Source organism: Dasypus novemcinctus, chromosome 20 (genome assembly GCF_030445035.2).
Source record: "Dasypus novemcinctus isolate mDasNov1 chromosome 20, mDasNov1.1.hap2, whole genome shotgun sequence".
Classification (NCBI taxonomy): domain Eukaryota; kingdom Metazoa; phylum Chordata; class Mammalia; order Cingulata; family Dasypodidae; genus Dasypus; species Dasypus novemcinctus.
Genome location: NC_080692.1, coordinates 14,794,948 through 14,821,805, shown reverse-complemented (window position 1 = coordinate 14,821,805; position 26,858 = coordinate 14,794,948). Strand labels below are relative to the sequence as shown.

Here is a 26,858-nt window from a genome sequence, read left to right as displayed (position 1 = left end):
TCCTTATTATTGTAGATGATGTTGCAGTTCTGATAGCAAACTGCTGCTTGGTAGTTTCCAATAAAAACGAGGTGGAAACTAGGGTCGAGGCTCTCAGTTCCAGAAGCTGTGAGTCCCCTGGTCCCATCTTTATCTTCTCTCTTGTGTTTTTCTCTCTGTCCTTAATTTCTGTAAGTTTTGCATTGCCTTCCCTTCAAGCCAACCTATCGGTGAGCTGATCGCAGCATTTCTCCTTTGCCTGGGGCTCAGATGGAGCTGTAGGTGTGGGCAGCAATCCATGCAGTGCAAGTGCAAGATGACCACAGTTGACCTGGTAGACTTCTGATTATTCAGTCCATGCCAGGCAGAGATACCTGCAGTTTCCTGGACAGGTTGTTGCAGGGACCACCAGCCTCCTCCCTGCCAGAGGTGGGGCCGAAGCCTAGCCTAAGGCTGCAGGCCCATCTGTGTGAAATAAACATTTCCTACTGTCACTGATTTTCTGTCAGCCTGGCTTCCCTTCATGCTGGTGGTGTAGTCAATATGGCAGTCACCAGCCTCTTTTCTACTTGGACAGATTCACATCCTAACTGTTTCTAGGTTTATACCTTAGCTAACCCAGTCTACTAATCAGTAGCTGAAATCGGTGGCCAACTGTCTCCTTCTTCCTTGTTTTTGGGAAATGTTGCTTCCAATTCCAGCCATAGAATAGCTTCCAGGGCAGCTTGCACTACCAAAATAGGGTACTCACCGGCCTCTGCAGCTTGGCTGGTAATTTCCTGGAGAGGCTGGCTTAGGTACCCCCAGTTTCCTCCCTACTAGAGGTGGGATTGGGGCTCAGGCTAGAGCCGCAATCTGACCTGGGTGGAAAGAAGCCAGTCCCCACCACTGTGATTTTCAGTCAGCCCTGCTTCCCCTTGTGCCAGGTGTGGAATTAAGATGGTGGCTACTGGCCTCTTTCTGACTTGGACAGGCTCAGACTTTAGCTATTCTTAGGATAGCTATTCTTAGGATTATACTTTAGCCCACTGAATTTACTCATCAGTGACTGAAATTGGTGCCCAACTGTCTCTTCCTCCTCTGTTTTTGTGAAGTGGAGCTTTCAGTTCCTGCCGTGGAACAGCTCCCGAGGCGGCTTGTGCCTCCAGTGGAGGATGGGCACTTTAGTTATGGATCTTCTCTGCAGATGGGTGGTCTCCTCCTTCCACTTCTTCAAGGATGTGGCAGGATGCTCTTCTGGTCTCCTGGAGCCCCCAAACAGATGCTTCAGCTAGTTCCAGAGAGCTGTGTGTCTACTAACTGCTCTGTAGCAGGACCTGATTCCAAGAGCTCCTTACTCCATCATCTTGCTGTTTGTACTCTATTGGACTCCCCCCACTTGCGAGTTTTTTTCTTTTTTCTTTTTTCTTGCTGTCTGTTCTCTGTGTCCATTCGCTGCACGTTCTTCTGTGTTTATATTTTTATTTATTCCCCCCTGCCCTTGTGGCTTCCTTGTTGTCTGCTCTCTGTGTCCATTTGCTGTGTGCTCTTCTGTGTTTTTGCTGTTTCACCTTGCTCAGTTGGCTCTCCTCAGTGCTAGCGGGCCAGGGCACTCATGGCACTTGTGGGTGAGCCTGCCTTCACGTGGAGGCCCTGGGACGTGAACCCAGGGCCTCCCATATGGTAGACGGGAGCCCAGCTGATTGAGCCACAGCTGCTTCCTGTCCTCCATTGGATTTTAATATAACAGAATACAGAAAGTTCATTGATAATGGTTTCAGATTCCACATTGTAGCTAACCCTTGAGGAAACTACCCCTTAAGTTTTAGTGTAATATCAAAGAGTAGTTCCTTGATTATCTGAAAATGCTATTATACATTCCTTCTCTTTTTTTTCTATTTCTCTCGCCTTCCCCCCTTCCCCCACCCCACCCCAGTTATCTGTTCTCTGTGTTCATTCGCTGCGTGTTCTTTTGTCCACTTCTGTTGTTGTCAGCGGCATGGGAATGTGTCTCTTTTTGTTGTGTCATCTTGTTGTGTCAGCTCTCCATGTGTGTAGTGCCATTCTAGGCAAGCTGCAGTTTGTTTCACGCTGGGTGGCTCTCCTTACAGGGCGCACTCCTTGCACGTGGGGTTCCCCTATGGGGGGGACACCCCTGCGTGGCACAGCACTCCTTGCGCGCATCAGCACTGCATGTGGGCCAGCTCCACACGGGTCAAGGAGGCCCGGGGTTTGAACCGCAGACCTCCCATTTGGTAGACGGACGCCCTAGCCACTGGGCCAAGTCCACTTCCCTCCTTCCCTTTTCATGTACATATCTTTGTGAGGATGTATTTTCTTTGTTTACTTCAACCTAAACATATCATAATGGATTGAATACAGACATAAACATGACACCCCAGCTGTCTTTCACTAAGCCAGACATTAAAGAGCTTTGCAAAAATGTGAAACAATGCTACTGTTTTCAATAAACTTTTTTTTAAAAGTAGAGTTATGCTTGACAAAATATGTTCTCCATCATGTAATGTGCTTATTATTGCTATTTTTAAATGAACTGAAATACTTAATTTTTTTCAGTTTTAATTTCTAATCTGGTAAATATAGATAGATGTAACTCACATATTGAAAGCTCCTTGGGGCCTGAGTAATTTTTAGAAGTGTAAAGGTCTTGAGACCAAGAGGCTTGAGAACTGCACCTTTCAAAAACTCACTTCTACTTAGAGTTGATGAGGAGTATCATTTTTTAAAAAGTATAGTCTGTGTGGTGTTTTTTAATTTTTTTATTCCACCCACCTCAAAGATGGCTCCCTCGTTGGTCTGCTTGTTGTCTGCTCGTCTTCTCTAGGAGGCACCAGGAACTGAACCAGGACCTCCCATGTGGGAGGCAAAGTACCCAACTGCTTGAGCCACTTCCACTCCCTGCTGGTTGCAGCATCTGCTGGTTGTGGTATCTGCTGGTTGCAGCATCTGCTTATTGTGGCATCTGCTCTTCTTCTTTAGGAGGCACTGGGAAACAAACCTTGGACCTTCCATGTGGAAGGCAGACGTCCAATTGCTTCAGTCAAATCTATTCCCCCTGTGCTGTGTTTTGCTGTGTTTTAGAAATTTCTGTAGCTTGCCCTGTGACTTTATAGGACTCCCTGAGTTCTTAAAATTGCATGGTATGGTAACTTAGTTTGGTGTCAGCACAGAATAGTTTTGTTTGTTTGTTTTTAAGAGGTACCGAGAATTGAACCTGGGACCTTGTACGTGGGAAGCAAGCACTCAAACCACTGAGCTACACCTACTCCCTTAAATAGGAGTTTTTTTGGTTTTTATTTTTAGGAGTTACCAGAATTGAACCCAGGCCCTTGTACATGGGAAGCAGGTGCTCAAACCATTGAACTACAGCCACTCCCCATCCCCCTGCTTTAAAAGGATTTATTATTTATTTCTCCCCCCTTGCAGCTTGCTTGCTATCTGCTTTCTGTGTCCATTTGCTGCACATTCTTCTTTGTCTGCTTGTCTCCCTTTGTTGCGTCATCTTGCTGTGCCAGCTCTCTGCTGGCATGCAGGCTGTCAGCTCTCTGCGGGCGCATGGTCTGTATTATCATGAGAAAAACCACAAATTCCAATAGAGGGCATCCTGCAAAACACTTGACCAGTACTTCTCAAAACTATCAAGGTAATCAAGAACAAGGAAAGCCTGAAAAAACTGTCACAGCTCAGAGGAGCCTAAGGAGACATGATGACTAAATGTAATGTGGTGTCATGAGTGGAATCCTGCAACAGCAAAAAAAATTTAACTTAATTTTTTTTCTTATTTCTCTTACCTTTCCCCCCACCCTAGTTGTCTGTTTTCTGTGTCTATTCGCTGCATGTTCTTCTTCGTCTGCTTCTGTTGTCAGCAGTACAGGAATCTGTGTTTCTTTTTGTTGTGTCATCTTGTTGTGTCAGCTTTCTGTGTGTGCGGTGCCATTCCTGGGAAGGCTATGCTTTCGCGCTGGGTGGCTCTCTTTACGGGACACACTCCTTTATGGGGCTCCCGTACGCGGGGGACACCCCTGCGTGGCACGGCACTCCTTGTGCGCATCAGCACTGCATGTGGGCCAGCTCCACACTGGTCAAGGAGGTCCAGGGGTTGAACTGTGGACCTCGCATGCCCTAACCACTGGGCCAAGTCTGCTTCCTCTCCTTCATTTCTGAAAGACAGTTTTGCTAGATATAGAATACTTGGTTGGCATTTTTTTAAGTTTGGCGCTTTAAATATTCCATCTCACTGTCATGTTGCCTCCATGATTTCCAATGAGAAGTTGGCACTTAATCTTTTTTTTTAGTTACTGGGGCTAGGAATTGAACCCCAGACCTTGTATGTGGGAAGCTGGTGCTCAACCACTGAACCACATCAGCTCCCTTGAGTTGGTTTTTTGTTTGTTTTGCTTGTTATTTGTTTTTTTGTTTGCTTTTAGGAGGCACCAGAGATCGAACTCAGGACCTCCCATGTGGGAAGCAGGTGCTCAACAGCTTGAGGCACATCTCTTCCTGGCTCTTAATCTTATTGAGGCTCCCTTGTATGTGTCATGGTGCCACAGCATGGGTCTACTTGGTTTTATCCTGTTTGGAGTTCGTTTAGCATCTTGGATGTGTCTATTCATGTCTTTCATTAAATTTGGAAAATTTTCAGCCATAATTCCTTCGAATGTTCTCTCTGCTTCTCTCTTCTGCTGGGATTCCCACAATGTGTATATTGGTATGCTTCATGGTGTCCTTCAGGTGCCTCAGGGTTTGATTTCAGTTGTCTTATTGAAGTTTGCTGATTCATCTGCTAGCTCCGGTCTGCTGTTTAATCCTTCTAGGGATTTCTAAATTTCTCTTACTGTGGTCATAAGCTCTGTTTAGTTCCTTTTCACAATTTCCTTTTGTCTATTGATATTCTTTTTGTATTTATTGTTTTTCAAATTTCCTTTAGTTCCTTGTCCAGGTTTTCTGTTAGCTTATTGAATATATTTTGGCCCATTTTTAAAAAGTCTTTTTCTGATGTCCCTGGTCTGGTCCTCCTCATTGATAGTTTCTAATGCCTTAATCGTCTTCTTCCTTTCCTGGACAATTGCTTCCTGTTTCTTTGTATGTCATCGCCCCCCACTCTACCCTGCTATTTCTGCTGCCTGTGTTCATTCGCTGTGTGATCTGTATCCCTTTCTTTTTTTGTGTCTTTTCTTCTTGTTTTTCTCCTCTAGGATTCACCAGGATTCAATCCTGGGGACCTCCGATGTGGAGAGAGGTTCCCTGTCACTTGCGCCACCTCAGTTACTGGTCTCTGCTGTGCTTCACTTTGACTCTCCCCTTCATCTCTCTTTTGTTGTGTCATCATCTTGCTGCGTGACTCACTTGTATGGCCACTGGCTCACTGCACAGGAACTCAGCTTGCCACACGAGCACTGGCTCACCATGTGGGCACTCGTGTGGGCACTCAGCTTGCTGCACAGGCACTTAGGCGAGTACTCAGCTTGCCATGCGGGCACTTGGCTTGCTGCATGGGCGCTGACTTGCTGCGCAGGCATGCTTTCTCTTTTTCTTTTTACCAGGAGGACCAAGGGATCAAACCCGGGTCCTCCCATATGGTAGTCAGAAGCACTATCACTTGAGCCATGACTGCTTCCCTCTTTGTATGTTTTGTGACCCTTTTTTTGAAACCTGGCTATTTTGGTATATTAATGTGTTATACCTGGAATTAAGAGTCTGACATTTCTTAAGCTTGTATGCAGCTAGTATTTTGACAGAGCTTTTATTGATTGCCAGGCGTTACCAAAAAAAGGAAGTAACAAAAAAATGCCTTTCCCAATATTTGCAGACTGACTTGTGTGAGCATTCTCCTTCAGGGCTTAACCATACAGTCAGTTTAAAGTACGTCTCCAGGCCAAAGTGTTGGGCCTTCCTGATCCTTTCTGCACATGCTTCTTGTCTGTGCATGCATGTGTAGAACTAAGAACTCCCACTTACGTAGATACAAATGTCCCCTCTTCCCTGGGAAACAGTTTCCTTATGGTCTGGGAACTATACTGTATGTTCTAAAGCCAGCAATCTCTCGTCACGACTTGTCTGCTCTCCCATAAGAGGAAGAGGAGAGGTCTGAAGTTGCTTTCTACATGCAGGGCAAGTTTTGGGACTGGGAGCCTGCAGTGCTCTTGGTTCAGTCCTTCTGGCCATCACCAGAGACATTGGATTAGTCATATATGCTCCCAGTATATGCACAGGGGTTACTCTGCTGCCTCTGGAAGCAGTGGGCTGGCTTTGTGCTGGGGTGTTGAGCCGGTGGGAGAGGTGCCAGGTAAGGTGCCAGGAAATCCGACCCCTTTAAGTTGCCTTTTTCTTGATTCTGCACTTGCCCTGTTCCTGCAATCCTTTAACTTTTCTGGAGCCTTTAGAAAGATCTTTCTGCTAGTTCTTGCTGGTTATTCAGAGCGTTTAATGGGGGACAGAGCCCTGAAGCTTTTTACTCTCCCCTCTTTATTGGAAGAAATGATAGGCAAAAATGACTCAATTGGTGGAAATGAACCAAGTCAGGGAACAGAGAATGCTCCAACAATAAAACTTACGAAATTATATTTGTGGTTGTTTTACATAGAAGAGTGGTTTTAAAATTCATGTTGAAAGTAGTCTCAAAGGCAAAAGGAGAAACCCTTGCTTCTCTCTCTTAATATTTTGTTTAATTTGCATTTCTTCATAAGATTTGATTTGGAAAAAAAGGTAGATTTGCTTAAAATAAAAGTTTACTGTTGATTTTAGGAAATAATTGCAAATAAAGTATGTCAGAGGGTGAAGGATCTTGAAAGTGAGCATCACTTTTTTCTTTATATATTGTTTTCTTTATAGCAGGCTTAATAGAATGGCTTAATAGAAGTGTTTGGGAAGAATTTGTCTGGCAGAGGCAGAGAGAATTGAGAGTGGGAGGAGATTGGAGGTAAAGAGACCCAGTAGGTTTAGCATGAAGTTTGAGTTTCTTATGAAGATGGGTGCTATGGTAAGAAAAAGATGGCTATAGATGTTATGAAGGGAAAATTGTGATGATTTGACTTTGGAGCAAGGGGTAAAGAAAAACAGATAGTGCTGGGATTTCAAGCTAGAAAGTGATATCTTTAATACTTGGCAATACTTTGATTGTCAAGTTCCTGATTGGTTATGAGTGGTTTTATAGTAGAGAGATTCCAAATATCCTCTCCCTGCAGGGAGAATTAGGGATAATTGTTGGGTTTGACAAGGCCCAGGACTTGGCAGTGATAGAAATGTGCTAACATATGTCAGGGAGGGATGGCTGACTCCTTTTTTTTTTCTTTCCCCAACAGAGTTTTAGATTTGGTGTGGAAATAGCTTACGTGGGAGCTACTATCTTGGATGTCTGCAAGAGAGTCAGGAAAAAGACTTTGGTTGGTGGAAACCATCAGAGTAAGGCTTTTAGTTCCTCTGCTTTTATTTGTTTCAGAACTTCATTTTCTTCATTATTTTGATTTGTTATAGAGTTCGTGTTCTTTCCCAAAAGGTAGCATTAGAGGTGATGCCAAAGGGCAAGTGGCCCTGTTGTCCCGGACCAATGCCAGTGTGTTTGATGAGGCTGTCCGGGTGACTGATGGAGAAGTTCCTGCAAAGATACATTTGATTGGGGTAAGAGTACATTTCTGTTGATCACTTCATGCACAGAAACTTTGCAAATGAACATATCCGGTCAAAACGTTCAACTTAATTAGTATTATGGTGCAAGAAAGCATTTGGGTTTTGGACCGTTTTCACCAAGCTGAGCCATGACTGACGTTTTTCCCTCTGGCCATTCTGATTATACTTGCTAAACGTTTCTATATAACCAGACCCAACAAGGACTGAGGATCTTTTTTTTCCCCACTCTTTGAAAAATGAGTGGCCTTCCTGTCTTGGGCAAATGAGGCTGCTGGTTGTTGGGTTTCCACCAGAAATTCTTCTGGTTGTGTGTTCATTAGCATAAGAACCACTGAGGTGACCACACAGCTGGGATGCACTTGTGTGCTCTAGTGTGTAGAGTTTGAACACCTGGGTTCTAGCTCTGGTTCTGTCACTAACTTGGTATGGTTTGGGGCAAGTCACAACTTCTCTGTGCCTCATTCTCTCCTTCTCTAAGATAAAAGTAATGCCTTTCCTTTACCTGTTTCACAGGGAAGTTAGGAGGATTAAGTGACATGTCTAAAACGTTTTTAACTCTTTGACACAAAGGTGTTTGACTAAAAGTTACTCATCTGTGAAAAAAATTTTTTGAGGGCCTACTATATGCTAGGCACTCAGTAAATATAGTAAGTGAATCATAATCAAAAGATGTTTTAATTTTCCACATTTTTATTTATAAAGATTATGTAGCCATGTTTTAGAAATTTAGAAACTAAAAGGAAGAAAATCACCCATAATCGTTGTACTTCATACAGTAAATTTCCTTTTTGCTAATTATTTTTGTCTTTGTCGTTATAGATGTATATTTTTACACAATTGCAATTGTAATGTATATTAAAAAGTGTGTGCTATTTTTTACTCAATACATAAGCATATTTTCTTTCGTATTACTACTTTAATGGTTTTACACTATTTCATCCAGTATATATAGCATATGTTAGCCATTTTCATTATTGTGAGAAAGTATTACTTTTGGAAAATCATTGGGCATAATATAAAGTAAATTGTTCTTCCCTTTCATAAACTTATTTATCATCTGTAGTATGTTTTGTTACACTTGGTTGCATCTGGTTTCAAATTATTTCAGTCTCTGTTTTGTGTTAATGTTTTATGTGTTCCTTCCCCAAAAGATTGAGTCCCTTGGGTGGGGGGCTTTGTTGTCTCTTTGTTCTGTACCAGTGCCTGGTTCTGCTCATTAGTGCTAAAGCCCTTATCTGCAAATACTTCTTAGGTAGGATTGGTTTGCGCTGTGATACAATTAGGCCTCTCCTCCAGGATCTTACCTTTTAACACGTAGAATATTCTGCATCTATGGACATTCATTCTGTAGTTGTTTCCTCAAAAGAAATAAGGGTAAGTGTTCATACTAACAGTTTGCATTCAGGTGCCATTTGTATTCTTCATTGCAATTTTTTTATATCCCTGACAGGCAGATTTAAACTGCCCCTTCACTGATGAGAAATTAGTTATTGATTTTTATTTTTAACCATAGGAAGAATTTGTGGTAGTAGCTAAAACTTAGAATTTGATAATCCTGAGTTTTCAGTCTGCATTATAGCCTGCTTATTGTCTTTATGCCCTGGGTGCAATTTGTGATCCGTTTTCAAGAAACTGTCTCATTCAAATCCCATCTCTACATTTGTTTTACTTTGTTTTCTTAAAAAAATAAAACCAACAACAACAAAAAAACAAAAGGCAATTAAAAAACAAAAATCCCACCAAAAAACTTTTTCAGGGGATTAAATCATTTGGATTGGACAGAATCATTGATATTTGGATCCTCCTTCAGCCAGAGGAAGAACGGAAGAAACGTGAGTACCCTCCTGGCCTCGGCGCAGAGAAGGGAAGCACCCAGGTGACAAGGGACGGGAAAAGAGGAGGCTTGTCCTGAGTTAGTGTTATTTTCCTTCTGGAGAAGGGTGGAGCTAGCGTCACTCTTTTCCCATGAAGAGTGGGGTGCTTGAGGCCTATGTTTTCAGAGGTACTAACAGGTCTTTCTAGATCCTTCTCTCAGGAGACCAGACTTCTCTCTCAGATTGTCCCTTCTGCTATCTTCCCCATCATCTTCTGTCTGCTTGGGCAGCTTTACACACTGATACTTCTGCATGGGCCCCACACGATCATTTCTAACATTGCTATAGCGCTTTTCTTTCCACGTTTGTTGCGCTATTTCAAATTCCTGTGAAGTAAGTAAGGAGCTCAAGGGTAGAGTTCTCTTTCCTCAGTTTGGAGATGGAGAGGCTAAAGCACAGGTGATTTTATTGACTTGTCCAGGAGCACACAGCAAGTTAGTGATGTAGTCAGGACTAGAACCTGGATTCCCAACTTTCAAACCATTGATCTACTCTGCTGCTGGCTCTGAATGTACAGCTACTGCCTCTATATTTTCGTGCCTATCACGTTAACCTGTATATATATTCTCCTTAGAAAACCTCGTTATTAAAGACAAATTTATTAGAAGATGGATACACAAAGAAGGCTTTAGTGGCTTCAAGCAGTATGTGACTGCTGCTGAGGATAAAGAGCTGGAAGCAAAGATTGCAGTGGTTGAGAAGTATAATATCAGGATTCCAGAACTGGTGGCAAGGATAGAAAGATGCCATATCAAAGACTGGGACTTTGCAGGTAAGGAAAGCAGTTGGCTCTTAACTTTCCCCTAGGAGGAGAAATAGATGGGTTTCTGATGCTTCTTGCTGTGTGGACATCCGTGGGCCAGGTCAGCTCTACATAGATGTTGGCATTGTTTCTGAGAAAGGGACGCAGAGCTGACATTCTTTAGGGGCTCCTTATTTCTCTTCTCCTTCTGAGCCAGAAGAACAGGGTTTTCTTGTTCTCAGTCTGTCTCTGTATAGCTTTGGGCAAGCAACTCAACCTCCTCTGGGCCTCTGTCCCTTCATGTGTAAAATATAGGAGGTGGGTAAAGTCTCTTCCAACTCTGAAATGTGATCCTGAGATATACTCCCTCTCCTGCAGCTCACCTTTTACTTTTCTCCTCATCTGTTTTTCTTTTTTTTCCTGACTGTAGTTCGTCTTTCCCCATTTCCCCCCAAAGCTGCACACAGGCAAGAAAATGTAGTTAAGAGTTTTAAGAGTAGAATAGGAAGCATATCATTTTGTACTTCCTGTTTTTTTTCCCTATCACGCCCCCATCTAACTGTAGTGTTTTTATTCCAGAGTACATTTTGGGTACTGTGCACAAAGCCAAAGGCTTGGAGTTTGACATTGTGCATGTTTTGGATGATTTTGTGAAAGTACCTTGTGCCAGGCATAATCTCCCCCAGCTCCCTCACTTCAGAGTTGGTAAGTAGGGGAGCGGATGTAGCTCAGTGGTTTGAGTGCCTGTGTCCCATTTATGAGGTCCTGGGTTCAATTCCTGGTGCCTCCTGAAAAAAAACAAAACAAAACAAAAAAACAGAGTCAGTAAGTGCACTTCAGTCATCTTTGTTTCAGTGGTTGAGTGTTGACTGGGGATGCTTCCTTTTGACTGCCTTGCTTTTGGTTGGCTGGTATGGCCTCCTGATCTAATCCTTCTAGAAGAAAAAAACAAACACACACCTCCTCATCCTAAGCTTTTGACTTCTATACTGTGGTTGTAGGAAAACCACACTTGCAGAGGGCCCACCTCCCCAAGGGCTGTTGTGGGGAGGTCATGTCTACAATGGCCACCTTTCACATGCATCTACAAGCTTTAAAACATCTGGTGTACCTTACCTGCCTGCCAAGGTGTGTTTTCCTTAATTAATTTGCCCTTTCTTTGTTAAAGAGGTCAGAAAATCATAAAAAGTAAAATAGTAAGCACTTTCATTCTTTGTTTGCTTTTTTAATAACCTTATACTTAAGGCTAGTTGTTAGACTAAGCATCAGTGCTATTGTTTTGGTTAAATCCTGGAATAAACGTACTTGAAAGTTCTCTAAAAACAAACAAAAAGCTCTCTGTTAACCACAGATTCAAAGTTTGGGGCATAGTGTATACCGGAATGCCAAAAATATAAATATTAGAAATTCCCTTTTTCTGATGAATATATTCATAAAATGAGAAAGTTGTGTTATTGAGCATAAATTGGAGTACAGTGTGGAAAGGAGGTGGCTAGAGAGAAATCAGCTGCTCTTTTTCTGTTTTGGAAGTTTATTTTCGTTTATTACCTTTTTTCCTGTTGGCCATTACACAATTACATCATTTTTTTTGGTAACAGCTTTATTGAGATATAATTCACATACCCTTCAGTTCATCCATTTGAAATGTACAGTTTAATGGCTATTAGTCTATTCACAGATCAGTTGCCATTTATTTAGTTCCTACTACTGTCCTAGGTATTGTGACTGAGAGAAGAGAGGTGTAGGTAGGGAGTAAAGACTTGTAAATTTGTTTTTCTTCTTTGGTTGTTCCATGACAACATATGATATTTCCAGGTTGGACTAAGTAATTCTAGAAGACAGCATAATGGAATAGACAGAAGGCGGGTTTTGGAGATGAGTAGACATGGGATCAGATCCGAGGTACTTGATTAGCTGTAAGCTTGTTTGTATAAGTGTCTTAACTTCTGTAAAACTTAGTTATTATGGGAATAACTGAGATAATGAATGTAAATAGCCACCTGACTCATCAGAGGTATTGAATAAGAAATTAACGGAGTCCCAGGACTTATAAATAGCAGGACTAAATAAAACTCAGTATTCTCTGCCATTAGTCTGTTAGGTTTCTACTTGTGTTTGGAGTTGGTGTTTTTAGGAGAATTTTATATTGACCTTTTTTTTGAAGTACCAGGGTCAGGGATTGAACCCTAGACCTTTAATGTGGGAAGCTGGTGCTCAACTACTTGGGCCATATCAGTGCCCCTGTAGGAGAATTTTATAAATAGTACCAACAAATCTTGAGGGGTGGTTGGGTGAGGGGTTGTAAATATTTAAATGAGAACAAAAATTTTTGTAGGCAGTCTTTTGAGATGATGGTATTTTTCCCCCTTTACTTTCTTTAGAATCCTTTTCAGAGGATGAATGGAATTTATTATATGTCGCGGTCACTCGTGCCAAGAAGCGTCTCATCATGACCAAGTCATTAGAAAACATTTTGACTTTGGCTGGGGTAAGAGAAGCATGTAGCATGCGTTAATTTGACAATGTTTGGATTTCACTTGGTTTGAACAAGGGATCAACAACCTACAGGTTTCAAAGACATTTGGTCATGATGCTGGATTAGAAGAGAAGGGCTTCTTTCATGGCAATGCAGTGGGCGATACTAGTGCAAGAAATATTCTAATCAAAGGAACAGTATGTGGATTATTTTGTAAAGTCTTTTGTAATTCAGTTTTAAAAGTTCTTTTTAAATTATCCACTATATTCATTTTAATTTCTTCCTTGGTCAATTAGTTCTCAACACACTTTGGAAATACAAAGGCAAGAATGTTTTCTGTGCCTAAATTCTCTGCCTCCCACTCCTGCGGCCACCAACTTTGAAGGAATCTGTCCTTGCAGGGGAGATCAAGTATTCTGTCACCTGGCCTCTTGTCACTGGCCAGCATACAGAAAAGGGAGCTAGTCAGCAATCATTCCTTACAAATCAACATTTTCCCCCACTCTCTTTACTTATTTCTGTCTTCTTCTTTTCTGCCTTCCATGGGCCATTTAGTCTTTTCAACCCTATTGGAAACTAGAACATGAATTTTGAGCTAGCATTTACTACCTAGTCCTTCTTTCCTGAACCAAAGACACTCAAATGTAGGAGTTAATAGAAATGCTCTTTCTTCTTCAGGTATCTCCAAAACTTTGTTCAGCAGAATGACTTACTCAAAGTGCTGTGTTGCACCTTCTCAAGGAAGTGAGAAACAGGAGCTGTAGAGTCTGAGCAATGCTGCTGAGGACTTTGTAGGTTTGGGTGGAGAGAACGGGGAATGGACAGTGACCACTTTTTAGTAAATGGTGGTCAGATTCTCAGAGTTGTTAAGTGGAGGTAAAATAGAACCCTGGTATTCATAATTGAATAGTTAAGAGTGCCTAAAATGTGCCAAGCGCCTTCTAGGCACTAGGGCATGAGAGTTCCCTGCTCTCTTAGAGCCCACATTCTAGATGTAGAGACTGACAATGAATAAGTAAGCAATGAGTTGCTTCCCCTTTTTGGGAAAGATGATATCAGGGCTAAAAAGGGAGAAACTTTGTGAGTAAATACCCTTTAAGACTTATCACAATGGCAAAGAATTTTGCTTAAGACTGCTTACCTTGCATTTCTGTTACACTTTTATCTTTCATGTCTCTTTTGTCATTTTCCCTCCAAGCCACACCAGGATAGGCTTATTTGGCCATAAGAGTTTTTCTAGAATTTGAAATCAGATGCATTTTTCCAAAGCATTTCTTTCTCCACCTGAACCTCACTAGGTGGTAACAGCTTAAGCATCAGATCTTGGAACTGAAGCCCTTTTACTTTAGTTGGATATTTAGTGGCACCTCAGTCATCAGTGGTTTAGAGCAGGGATCAGCAAACTTTTTCTGTAAAAAGTCTAATGGTAAATATTTTAGGCTTTGTGGGCCATATGATTTGTTACAACTACATGCTTGAGCCTGCCTTTTTTTTTTTCAAATGTGCCATTACCTCTTTATTTTAGATTTTGATTTCTGATAGGTGACTCTCTCCCTTTTTATTCATCTTTTTAAAAAATTAAGTTGGCTATCCCTGTGCAGCAACTCTTCCATATAAATTGTTTAATCAGTTCAACCAGTTGTGTTTAAGAAATCTTGCTGGGATGTTTACTAGGACTGCATTAAATTTATACACTAGTTGGAGAGAGTTTGAGAAAAGAATAAATTTATGAATCCAAGAACATAATTTTTCCATTTATTCATTTATTTTATGTCCTTCAATAAAGCTTTACAGCTTTCTCCATAGAGATCTTGTTTTAAATTTTATTTATTTATTTTATTTAAAATTTATTTCTCCCCATCCCCTTGTTGTTTGCACTTCCTGTGTCTCTTTATCTTCCTTGTATTTTTAGGAGGCACTGGGAGCCAAACCTGGGATTTATGATGTGGGAGGGAGGTGCCGAATTGCTTGAGCCACGTCTGCTCCCTGCTTTGTTGTGTCTCTCATTATGTTTTTTTCTTCTTGTACCAGCTTGCTGTCTTCTTTAGGAGGCACTGGGATCCAAACCAGCGACCTCCCATGTGGTAGGCGGGAGCCCAATTGCCTGAGCCACATCTGCTTCCCTCCATAGAGATCTTAATATTTATTCTGTCATCTGCAAATAATGAAAATATTGTCTCTTCCTTTCCAATCCCAATCTTATTTATTTTTAAACTTTTTTAAAATTAAAATATATCATTCATACATAAACAATAAATGTATAATAGTTGTGAATTGAAAAAACAAACATATATAACATCTTATCCTACCACCAATAACTTGCATTGTTTTTAAACCTTTATATCATTTATATATGAACATATATAAACAAGTATATAGTAAAAGTTGTGAACTTACAAAGCAAACATGCATAACGTCATACAGAGGTCCCATACAGCAACCCTCCACCAACACCTTGTATTGTCATGAGACATTTGTTGCAAACCATGAAAGAACACTGTCAAAATCTTACTACTAATCATAGTTCTTTTCTTACATTTGGTCTGTTTTTCCCCAACCCACCCTATTATTATTTTTTAAATATATTTTTTATGACAAAAATTGTAAACTTATAAAACAATCATGCACATGTGCAGAATTCCCAAACAACATCCCTCCATCAACACACTACAATGTGGTATGTCATTTGCTACAGATAAAATAACATCATCTGATTATTGCCATGTCCATAGCATACATTTGGCACACTTTTTCCATACTGCCTCAGTATCAACATCACTACTAACCACAGACAATAGGTCACTCCAGCTGTATTTTTCCCATGCTTCTCCACTTTCCCAGCTCCCTGCAGTAGTGATATACATTTGTTGTAGCTCACAAAGGACACTCTTGCATTGGTACCATCAACCACAATTCTCACCCACCTTTTGGTTTACTGTACTATCCAGTTCCTAGATTATTCTCAACCATTCTGTCAATTGGCATTTACATAATTAGACTACCATTTTCAGTCACATCCCCATTTATAAACTAGCTGTTATTCACTGTGTGCTACCATCCACTCTATACATTTCCACAATTTTACAATAAGGCTAATTAAAACTTCTACATACATTAAACATCAGTAGTCCACTCAGTCCTCTAATCTCCTTTAAGAATCTACCACATACTACCAGGTCTTGAAGATATTTTCCAGTAATTTCTTCTAGGTTTTTAGTTTTTTGATCCATTTTGAGTTAATTTTTGGAGAAGATGTGAGATAGGGGTCCTCTTTCCTTCTTTCGGATGTGGGTGTCCAATTCTTTCAACACCATTTGTTGAATGGATTGTTCTGCCTGAGCTGTGTGAGTTTGACAGACTAGTCAAAAATCACTTAACCATACCTGTGAGGATCTGTTTCTGAACTGTAAATTTGGTTCCATTGGTCTATTGTGTCTGTCTTTAGGCCAGTACCATGCTGTTTTTATGACTGTATGTAGGTATTATGATTTAAAGTTTGGAGATGAGGGTTCACTTTTCCTTTTCATGATGTTTCTAGCTATTCAGGACTCCTTACCCTTCCAAATCAATTTAATGATTGTGTTTTCAAATTTTTCTTTAATGCTGGTGGAATTTTTATCGGGATTGCATTAAATCCGTACATCAATTAGAGTAGAATTGGCATCTTAATGATATTTAGTCTTCCAATCCATGATCATGGAATGTTCTTCCATTTATTTAGGGCTTTTTTGATTTGTTTTAACATTGAGTTGCAGTTTTCTGAATACAAGTGCTTTACATCATTGGTTAAGTTTATTCCTGACTATTTGAGTTTTATCGGTCATATTTTATTTTCACCACTCTTTTGACACTTTAGTTATTTTTATTGATATAACCTTCATTTCTAGACTCTCTTCCAGGCCTCTCTTTCCTGTCTTTTCTTTTCAGGCTCTAGCACACCCTTTAGTATTTCCTGAAATTCTGGTCTCTTAGAAATTCTCTCAGTTTCTGTTTATCTGTGAATATTCTAATCTTGCCCTCATTTTCGAAAGACAGTCTTGCTGGATATAAGATTCTTGGCTAGAAGTTTCTCTCTTGTAGTATCTTAAATATATCATACCACTGTGTTCTTGCCTCCATGGTTTCTGGTGCGAAATCAGCACTTAATCTTATTGGATATATGTTATGCATTGCTTTTCTCTTGCTGCTCTTAGAAGTCTCTCTTTGTCTTTGGCCTTTGACATTCTGATGAGTATGTGTCTTGGAGTTGGTCGGTTTGGATTTTTTCGAATGGGAGTATATTGTGCTTCTTGGACAGGGATATCTATGTCCTTCAATAGGGTTGGGAAATTTTCTACCATTATTTCTTTAAATATTCCTTCTGCCCCTTTTCCCTTCTATTCTCCTTCTGGGACACCCATGATAGGTATGTTTGTATGCCTTTTGCTGTCATTCAGTTCCCTGAGACCTTGTTCAATTTTTTCCATTCTTTTCTTCATTTCTTCTTCTGTATGTTCATTTTCAGAGACCATTTCTTTAAGCTTACCAATCCTTTCTTCTGCCTCCTTAAATCTGCTATTATATGATTCCAATGTTTTTTTAATTTCATTGATTGCACCTTTCATTCCCATAAGATCTGCTATTTTTCTGTGTATGCTTTCAAATTCTTCTTTGTGATCATCCAGTGTCTTCTTAATATCCTTAATCTCTTTAGCCATCTCATTAAATTTATTAAGGAGATTTGTTTGAACATCTATAGTTAGTTGTCTCAACTCCTTTATGTCATCTGGAGGCTTATCTTGTTCCTTTAACTGGGCCATAGCTTCCTGTTTCTTGGTGTGGATTGTAATTTTTTGTTGTTGTCTTCGCATCTGGCTTACTAGAGTATTTATTCTGGGTGCAGTTTTTCTCTTTAGTTCAGGGCTTCCTATCATTTCTCCCTTGCTGGTTGTGCATAGGAGTCAAGCATGTAGTTGGTGCTGTAAGCTGTGGAGGCTCAAGCTGCCCTCATTGCACCAGGGACCAATGATGCTTCTTCCAACTTTCTCCTTTGCCAGGGGTTGGGACAAAGTCACAGCTATGTGGAATAATCCACATGCAGGCCTAGATTGTAGTTGCCCAAAGAGACAGATGAAGCTTCACATCCTTTTCTCCCCTGCCTGGGGCAGGGATGGAGCTGCAGGTGTGGGCAGCAGTCTATGCAGTATGGGTCCAAGATGACTGCAGTTGCCCTGGTAGACTTCTGATTTTCAATCTATGGCAGCCAAAGTTACCTGCGGTTACCTGTATAAGCTGCTGCAGGGCTCCTCAGCCTCCTCCCGCCAGAGGCCGGGCTGAAGCCTAGGCGGGCTGCAGGTTGATCTGCGTGAAAGAAACTGGTTCCTGCCAACACTGAGAGTTTCAGTCAACCCAGCTTCCCCTAGGGCTGGGGACGGAGTCAAAATGGCAGCTACTGGCCTCTTTCTGACTTGGGCTGGTTCTCACCCCAACCGTTCCCAGGGTTATCTCTTAGCCTGCCAAATCTCCCAATCTGTAGCCAAAATTGGCATCCAACAGTCTCCTCCTCCCCTGTTTCTGGGAAATGGAGCTTCCAATTCCCGTTACAGAACAGTTCCTGGGGCGGCCTGTGCCGCCAGAGCAGAATAATCACCAACCTCCGCGGCATGGCCAGTAATTTCCCGGAGAGGGTGGCGCAGGTCCCTGCAGCTTCCTCCCTGCTGGAGGTGGCACGGGGCCTAGGCTAGACCTGCAATATGATCCGAGTGAAGAAGCCGGTCCCCACCAGCACTGGGATTCTCAGTCTGCCCCGCTTCCCCTCATGCCAGGTGCAGAGTTAGGATGGCGGCTCCCGGCCTCTTTCTAACCTGGACAGGCTCAAACCTTAGCTGTTCTCAGGATCATACTGTAGCCCACTGGATTTCCTCATCAGTAACTGAATTGGTGCCCAACCGTCTCTTCCTCCCATTTTGGGGAAGTGGAGCTTTCAATTCCAGTCACGGAACAGCTCCGGAGGCGGCTTGTGCCTCCAGTGGAGGATGGGCACCAGCCTCCGGGATGTGGAGCGCTCTACTTACGAGTCTTCTCTGCAGACGGGGATTTCCTCCTTCCACTCCTTCAAGTATGTTGCATGATGCTCTTCTGGCCTCCCAAAACCTCCAAACAGGTGCTTGCACTAGCTCCAGAGAGCTCTGGGTGTTTGCTAACTGCCCTGTAGCAGGAGCTGACTCTAGGAGCTCCTTACTCTGCTGCCTTCTTGCTGGTTCTCTCCTGTTTTTAATTTTTTTAATTTTTATTTTAGTGACATAAAAACAACCTAAAATTTCTACCTTTAACCACATTCAGATATATAATTCAGTGGTGTTAATCACATTCACCCAGTGTTGTGCTACCATCACCATCCTTATTACCTCAACTTGTACTACCTAAAACAAGTATTGTACCCCTCACCCTCCCGAGGCCCTGGTAACCTATATTCTAGTTTCTGACTCTATGAATTTGCCTATTCTAATTACTTTTTATCTGTGAGATCATTTAGGACAGTACTTGTTCTTTTGTGTCTGGCTTACTTCATACAACATGAAAGCCTCAGGGTTCATCCATTTTGTTGCATGTATCAGAACTTTGTTCCTTTTCACAGCTGCATTCCATTCCATTGTATGTGTATACCACATTTTGCTTATTCATTCATCTATTGATGGACTTTTGTGATACTTCTAGCTTTTGGCAATTGTGAATAATGCCTCTGTGAACATCTGTGTGCAAATATCTATTCGATGCCCTATTTTCAAAATTATTTTAAGTACCTAGAACTGGGATTGCTAGGTCATTATTTAAAAAAAAATTTTTTTTAATTTTTATCTCCTCCCTCATGGCTTTTTGCATGTTGTCTGCTCTCTCTTGTCCATTTGCTGTGTGTTCTTCTGTGTGTGTGTTTGTTTTTTATTTATTCCCCCCCTTGCACCTTGTTTTGCTGTCTGCTCTCTGTGTCCGTTCGCTGTGCACTGTACTGTGTTTGTCTGCCTTTTTTTTTAGAAAAATTTTTTTTAAACATTTATTTTTTATTTATTTCTCTCCCCTTCCCCCTCTCCCCCAACCTGTTGTCTGCTCTGTGTCCATTTCCTGTGTGTTCTTCTGCGTCTGCTCACATTCTTGCCAGTAGCACTGGGAATCTGCGTCTCTTTTTTGTTGGGTCATCTTGTTGTGTCAGCTCTCCGTGTGTGCAGCACCACTCCTGGGTAGGCTGTGCTTTTCTTCATGTGGGGTGGCTCTTCTTTTGGGGCGCACTCCTTGTGCATGGGGCTCCCCTACGTGGAGGACACCCCTGCATGGCATGGCACTCCTCGCACACGTCAGCACTGTGTGTGGGCCAGCTCACCACATGGGTCAGAAGGCCCTGGGTTTGAACCCTGGACCTCCCATATGGTAGGCAGAAGTGCTTATCAATTGAGCCATATGCACTTCCCTTGTCTCCCTTCTTGCTGAGTCAGCAGTCGTGACGCTTGCAGGCCGGGCGGCTCTCTGCAGCATGCGGGCGAGCCTGTCTTCACAAGGAGGCCCCGGGATGTGAACCAAGGGCTTCCCATATGGTAGACGGGAGCCCAACTGATTGAGCCACAGCTGCTTTTCTGTCATTACTTTTTATGCATTTGCCTTTTAGGTCTTGTAGGAAGTAAAAAGTGGAGTTACAAATCAAAACTGCAGTGGGACTGACATTTATATTTACCTGTGTTGTTACCCTCACCAGAGATCTTTATTTCTTCATGTGGCTTCCATGTATTGTCTATTGTCTTTCCTTTCTACCCACAGAACTCTCTTTAGCATCTTTTGTAGGGCTAGTCTAATGTTGACAAATTCCCTCAGTTTTGCTTATCTGTCTTATTCTCTCCCTAATTTTTTAGTATTTTTTTCTTTCCCTCCCTCTTCCCCTCCCTCACCGTCTGTATCCATTTGCTGTGTGATCTTCTGTATCTGTTTCTCATTTTGTCTTCTCTTGTCTTTCTCCTGTAGTATTCACTGGGATTTGATCCCGGGGACCTCCAATGTGGAGAGAGTTTCCCTGTCAATTGCCTGGTCTCTGTTCTGCTTCACCTTGACTCTCCCCTTTGTCTCTCTTTTGTTACATCATCATCTTGCTGTATGATCACTTGTGCAGGCACTTGCTCACCATGCGGTCACTCACATGGCACTTGGCTCACCATGCGGGCACTTGCGTGGGCTGCTGGCTCACCACGTGTGCACTGGCTCACCAGGTGGGCACTCACGTGGGCACTGGCTCACCATGCAGGCATGCTTTCTGTTCTTTTTCACTGGGAGGCCTCAGGAATTGAACCCAGGTCCTCCCATATGGTAGGCAGAGGTCTTATCACTTGAGCCATATCCACTTCTCTCTCCCTTATTTTTGAAAGAGGGTTTTGCTGGATATAGAATTCTTGGTTGGCAGTTTTTTATTATTGGCACTTTAAATATGTCATCCCACTGTTGTCTTGCCTCCATGTTTTCCAATGAGAAATCAGCAGCACTTAATCTTATTGAGACTCCCTCGAATTTCAGAATTCTCTCTTTATCTTTGGCATTCAACTGTTTGACTATAATGTGCTAGGGAAGGATCTATTTGGGTTTTTCTGTTTGAGTTCATTAAGCATGTTAGGTATGTATGTTCATATCTTTTATGAAATTTGGGATGTTATTCTTTGACTATTTCTCGGCCTTTTTTTTTCCTTTTGGGTTTCCCACAATGCATATGTTGGTATGCTTGATGGTGCCCCACACATTCCTCAGGCTCTGTTCACTTTTCTTCATTCTTCTTTCTGCTCCCGTACTGAGGACTCAATTGTCTTATCTTCATGTTCTTTGTTTCTTTCTTCTGCAAGCTCCAATCTGCTGTTGAACCCCTCTAGGGAATTTTAAGTTACTGTTGGCTGCTGTCTTCAGCTCTGTTTGGTTCCTTTCCATAATTTCTAGCTATTATTATTCTGTGTTCATCTGTTGTTTTCCTGATTTTCTTTAGTTCTTTGCCCATGTTTTCCTTCAGCTCTTTGATCATATTTATGACCTTTTTTTTTCGTGGTCTGGACCTCCTCACTGATGGTTTCTAAAGCTTTATTCTTCTCCTTTGCTGGGCCATCACTTCTTGTTCTTTGTATTTTTTTGTTGAAACCTGGCCTTTTTGATATTTTAATGTGCTATTCCTGGAGTTTAGACTCTGAGGCATCAGTTCCTTAAGCTTGTTTGCAGCTAGTGCTAAGACAGATTTCCTTGATTGTCAGGAGTTAAGGAAAAAAAGGGGGGAAGGAAAAAAAGAAAATGCCTTTCCCAGTTGTTGCAGATTAACCTTTGGGAGCTGTCTTCTTAGGGGTTACCCATACGAGTGTTTTAGTTTCCTAGGCTGCTCAAGCAAATACCATTAAATGATTTGGATTAAACAGTGGGAATTTATTTGCCCATAGTTTTGAGGTTAGGAAAAAGGTACAAGTCAAGGCATTATCAAGGTGATACTTTCTCCCCAAAGATTATGGGGTTCTGGGGCTGGCTGCTGGAGACCCCTCAGTCTTAGTTTGACATGGCAAGGCACATGGTAGCCTCCGCTGGTCTCTCCCTTCTCTTCTGGGCTCCATGGATGTTCAGCTTCTGGCTCCTCCTTCTTTCTTTGTCTTAATTTCATTGTGCTTATAAACTCCTCCAGTAATAGAATTGAGACCCTTCCTGATTGAGGCGGGCTACTCCTTACCTGAACTAAACTCATCACAAAATCCTACTTACAATGGGGTCGCACCCACAGGAATGGGTTAAGTTTAAGAACATGTTTTTCTGGGCAACATACAGTTCCAAACTATGAAAACGAGTTTACAAAATACCTCCCTGACCCTTTCTGCACACACACCTTGTCTTGGGCATGAGCATGTGCCTCTAGAAATTCCCCCATTTATACGGTTCCAATTGTCCCCTCTTCCCTAGGAAACAGTTTCCTCACAGTCACAGGTGCTGCACCCTGTTCTACAGCCAGCAACCCCCTGCCCCAGGTGCAAGACTTGACTGCTTCCCCACAGGATTCTGTAGAAGAAGAGCTCAGTGAGCTGTCTTCTACATGCAGGGAATGTTTTGGGACAGCAGGTCCCTCAGGCCACTGCCAGACAGATTAGGCCAGACATAGGTGCTCTCAGCAGGTGTTGGAGGGTTATTCTGCTCCCTGCAGCACTGGGACCATATCCGTACTGAGAGCCCTGAGCCAGAGCGGGGCGGAGGAGGGGGCCAGCCAGGGTGCCACAAGACCGCACTGCTTGTAAGTAGCTTTTTTCTTGATTCACCACTTGCTGAGTTACTGTGGTCCTTTAACTCTTTTCTGTAGCTTTGAGAAAAGATACTTCTGCCAGTTCTTGCTGGTTGTTCAAAGCTTCTGGTGGGGACAGAGCCCTGAAGGGTGTCACTCTGTCATGTCGAATGGGGTGGTACCTTGGAAATTACATTTTTGAAAAGAAAGAAATATCAAGAGTTCATATGGATAATTCCAATTATTTTAAACTTTAAACCTTTTATTGTTAAATATAACACCAATAAAGAAAGCAGCATAAAACAGATATACAGCCTTAAATTGTTAAGAGTTGAGTACCATCCCAGATGCCTCCTTCTGGGTGGCCCTTCTCAGTTATGAGCACTTTCTTTCTGTTCATCATTGTTTTTTTACCAAGTGTACACTGGCCAACAGTATGTGTACTGAAAACAATTCAAACATTTTTGTACAATGCTCTCTTCTTTCTCCCTATTTTTTAAAGCTGTACTGTATCGGCCTTGTCAGAGCCTTGAGGTATTTACACTTATAACTCATTAAATTTTAGTTCTACAATCCCAATCAGATTTAACATTAAAGGATTTTTATTTCTTTTACACTTGAGTCTTTTCTCTTACACTAGGATCTTGGTTCCTAGTTGTATTTATTAATTACTTAATTATCCTACTATGTTTAGACGTTTCAAAATAATATTACTTTTAACAGTTGGACTTATCAGTGGATTGAAGATTTCCTAACAGTGCCTTTTCTATTTGGTATATGCTCTGCTAATGATGTGTAGTTGGAATATCTAAAGTCACTTGAAATAAGTCCTTTTTTTACTCTGTGGTCTTATCACCATGATGAGATACAGTTAGAAAATTTGTTTACAGTCCCTACAGGGATTGCTTTGCTTCTTTTTGATTTATTTATCCTTTGAATGTGTAAAACCTGTTTCTGTTTTCAAAGTCAAAACTTTGGTAACAAGGTGCATCCAGAGGAGTCTTGTTTCATCCTTGTTCCTTTCAGTTTCTTCTCCCTCTCCATGACTGGTAGCAATTTCTAAAAATTAGTTTTTGATTTATCCTTTCATTTTGCAACTCTTAGCGTATATATGTATATTTTTGTATTCTCCTTTTTCTACAAAAATCAGCATATTTTTTATATATATATATAGTTCTTTACCTTTTGTCAATAATATACATGGAAATCACTCTCTGTCAGTTTATAGAGCTCTTCCTCATTCCTTTTTATAGCTGAATAGTATTCCACTTCGTGGATTTATGCAACCCCTCACTGCAGATTGTTGTGTTGTTCCCACTCTTTTGCTTTTAATTATAATGCTGCAATGCACAACGTTGGACAGGAGTCATTTTGTAATTTTGCCAGCGCATCTTTGGGATAAATTTCTAGAAGTGGGTTTAATTAGCCAAAGGGGGGCTGATGCAAAGTACCAGAAATCTGTTGGTTTTATAAGAGTGTTTATTTGGGGTAAAAGCTTACAGTTACAAGGCCCTAAAGAGGCCAACTCAAGGCACCATAGGAGGTACCTCTCCTCTTCCGTGTCTGTGGAGCTCTCCCTTCCCGTGTACCTACTACCGTGAGGCTTTTAGCTTGAGTGTCTGTTTCCATAGCTCACAGAGGAGGTGGGGACTCAACCCTGAGCCGTGTGCTCCTGACGTGGTCGAACCAAAGGCCCTAAATAGATTTAATCAAGTAAATGTAAAGCCTTTGAATTTAATACAGTCAAAGGGTATCATGCCCAGAGAAACAGACCAGTTTACAAAGAATCTGTATCTTTTTTGGAATTCATAAATAATCTCAAACTGCCATACTGTGTAAATGTGTGGTTTTCTAAATATTGCCAAGTTCTTTACAGAGTTTGGATCGCTTTAGAGTCCTGCCAGTTATGTATGGGAGTTCATTAGGCTTTCTGAGTAAACTGGAGCTTATCAGTTGATGACTGAAGACATTTTTTGTTTTAGGGTAGGCAAGGGAGTAAACAGTTTATTAAGAAACAAGAAAAGAGTTATTTACCCAACCCGAGACATGGGTGTAGGCATGCTAGAGGGTGGGAAATGTGCACTTGGGGCCCCAGGTTAGGCCTTTTTAAAGCCTTCCCTCCTCCCCTTTCCTAATGTTGGGGAGGGGCCCAGCACTGCAGACATTTAATGAAGAAAATTATTTTGACCATAAAAGAAAAGATAGGGAATCTAGAGAAATAATGGAGAGGGAAACATCTGTGTGCCCACGTGGTGCTCTGAGGAAGTCCCAGAAGTACTGTTTGAACAGATGTTCATAAATCTGAAAGACCTTGGATGAAGGCAAGTGCGTCTGCTTTTTATCATAGCCCATGAATAAAATTGGGGACACCCTGTTTAAGAAGTTGCCAAGTCCAGACTCCAAGAAAGGTTGCAGACCCCAGCAGGTGAAGTTAATAATTGAGAGGAGATGAGAGCATGTTATGAACCGTGGAGTAATGTCTGATGTTTTAGACACTAAAAGTGAGATTACCTAGCACAGTAAACCACTTCGGTCTCCCCTCTAACTAAGAGTGGGTCAGGCAGCCTTTTCTTTGCTTCATCCTCCCACCCCCCACACCCCCTCCCCTGCCTTAGAAAATAGAGCTAATTGATCACCGGAAGCCTTTTGGTTGGTTTGTTTCTTTCCAGTGGTAAGGAAATAAAGGAAACCTTTACTTTGTTGAATTGTGACATGACAGAGTCATACTGGTTGCTTAAAGACAGCTTCTCATCCTCCCAGAATGTTAGATTCTTGATTTAGATCTTGCAAGCATGTCCTTAGGACAGTGCTGAACACATAGTTCGTACTCAGTGTTTGTTGAATGGAGGAAGGATCTCCTCCCATCCTGTGACTGGTCTTTCAAATAGATTTAAAGAAGCAGCTGGCCTGGTAGAGACACATGAACTGCTCAGGTGCATGTCCCAGCTCTCCCACTTACTACCCATGTGACCGTGGACCAGCTTCCTAGCCACTGTGTGCCTCAGTTTCCCTAGCTGTAAAATTGGTATGATGACAATATGGCATCTCAAAGGATGGTTTTTAAGGATTAACTAAATATTAGCTATTATTTTTATCACACTCAATTTTATATTTCAGTGCAATCAAATTTGCCTATTTTATGATTTCTTATTTTTACGACAGGCTTATTGAGAAAACCTTCCTTATCCTGAGGTATTTTTCTGACATTTCTAAAAATTTCTCTTCTGTGGCTGTGGCAGTGACCAAAACAGAAATCTCTGCCTTCAAGGAGCTTGTACGATTGCAGAACATATGACTGACAAAGGTCATAAAGAGCTACAAATTAGTGAGAAAGAGACAACTTAATAGGTAAATGGGCTAAGGATATAAACAAGAAATTCATAGAAAAGGAAACATCAGTGAACATTAAATATGTTAAAAAAAAAAAAAAAAAAAGATATATAACCTGTCCAGTAATTGGGGAAATACCAACTAAAATAATAAGTCTGGCGAAATGGAAAATGTTTGGACATTTCCGTCATTGGCAAGGGTGGTGGGAAGTGGGTGCGCCCAGCATGTGGGAGGATAAATATGTGCAACCACTCTGGAAAGATGCATACCCTACCACCCAGGAATCTCACGTCTGAGTGTGGTCTGGGTACTTTTCAGGATGTCCACAAGGTCAAACTATGTTCCTAATGCATATCGCACATATAACACATATGGATTTCACAATAATTCTGAGGTTATTTGTCCTTTTCACTCTTAATGCTCTTACAAGTGTACATTGGAGTTTTCCAAGACCACACAACACGTTACCACAGATTAAGTGATGAAGCAGATGTGAGAATCCAGACATTTTCTACTAAGCTAAACATTAAGGAGATTTACAAAAATGTAAAACATTGCTATTCTTCTCACTAGTTTTTTTTTAAA

At 41.5% G+C, this 26,858-nt stretch overlaps 1 protein-coding gene across 3 annotated transcripts in view; it reads left to right on the top strand.

The window, feature by feature from the left end:
• Positions 1–26,858, top strand: part of FBH1 (F-box DNA helicase 1) — a 67,793-nt gene that overhangs the window by 35,576 nt on the left and 5,359 nt on the right. For 2 of the 3 annotated variants that reach the window (XM_058282453.1, XM_058282454.2), the window contains 6 exons: positions 7,281–7,380; positions 7,475–7,596; positions 9,362–9,437; positions 10,054–10,251; positions 10,801–10,926; positions 12,603–12,709. In XM_058282453.1, the coding sequence (XP_058138436.1) occupies positions 7,281–7,380; positions 7,475–7,596; positions 9,362–9,437; positions 10,054–10,251; positions 10,801–10,926; positions 12,603–12,709 (729 nt within the window). Of the gene's footprint in view, positions 1–7,280; positions 7,381–7,474; positions 7,597–9,361; positions 9,438–10,053; positions 10,252–10,800; positions 10,927–12,036; positions 12,124–12,602; positions 12,710–26,858 lie in introns of all 3 variants that reach the window. The other variant, XR_011646629.1, reaches the window with a different exon arrangement.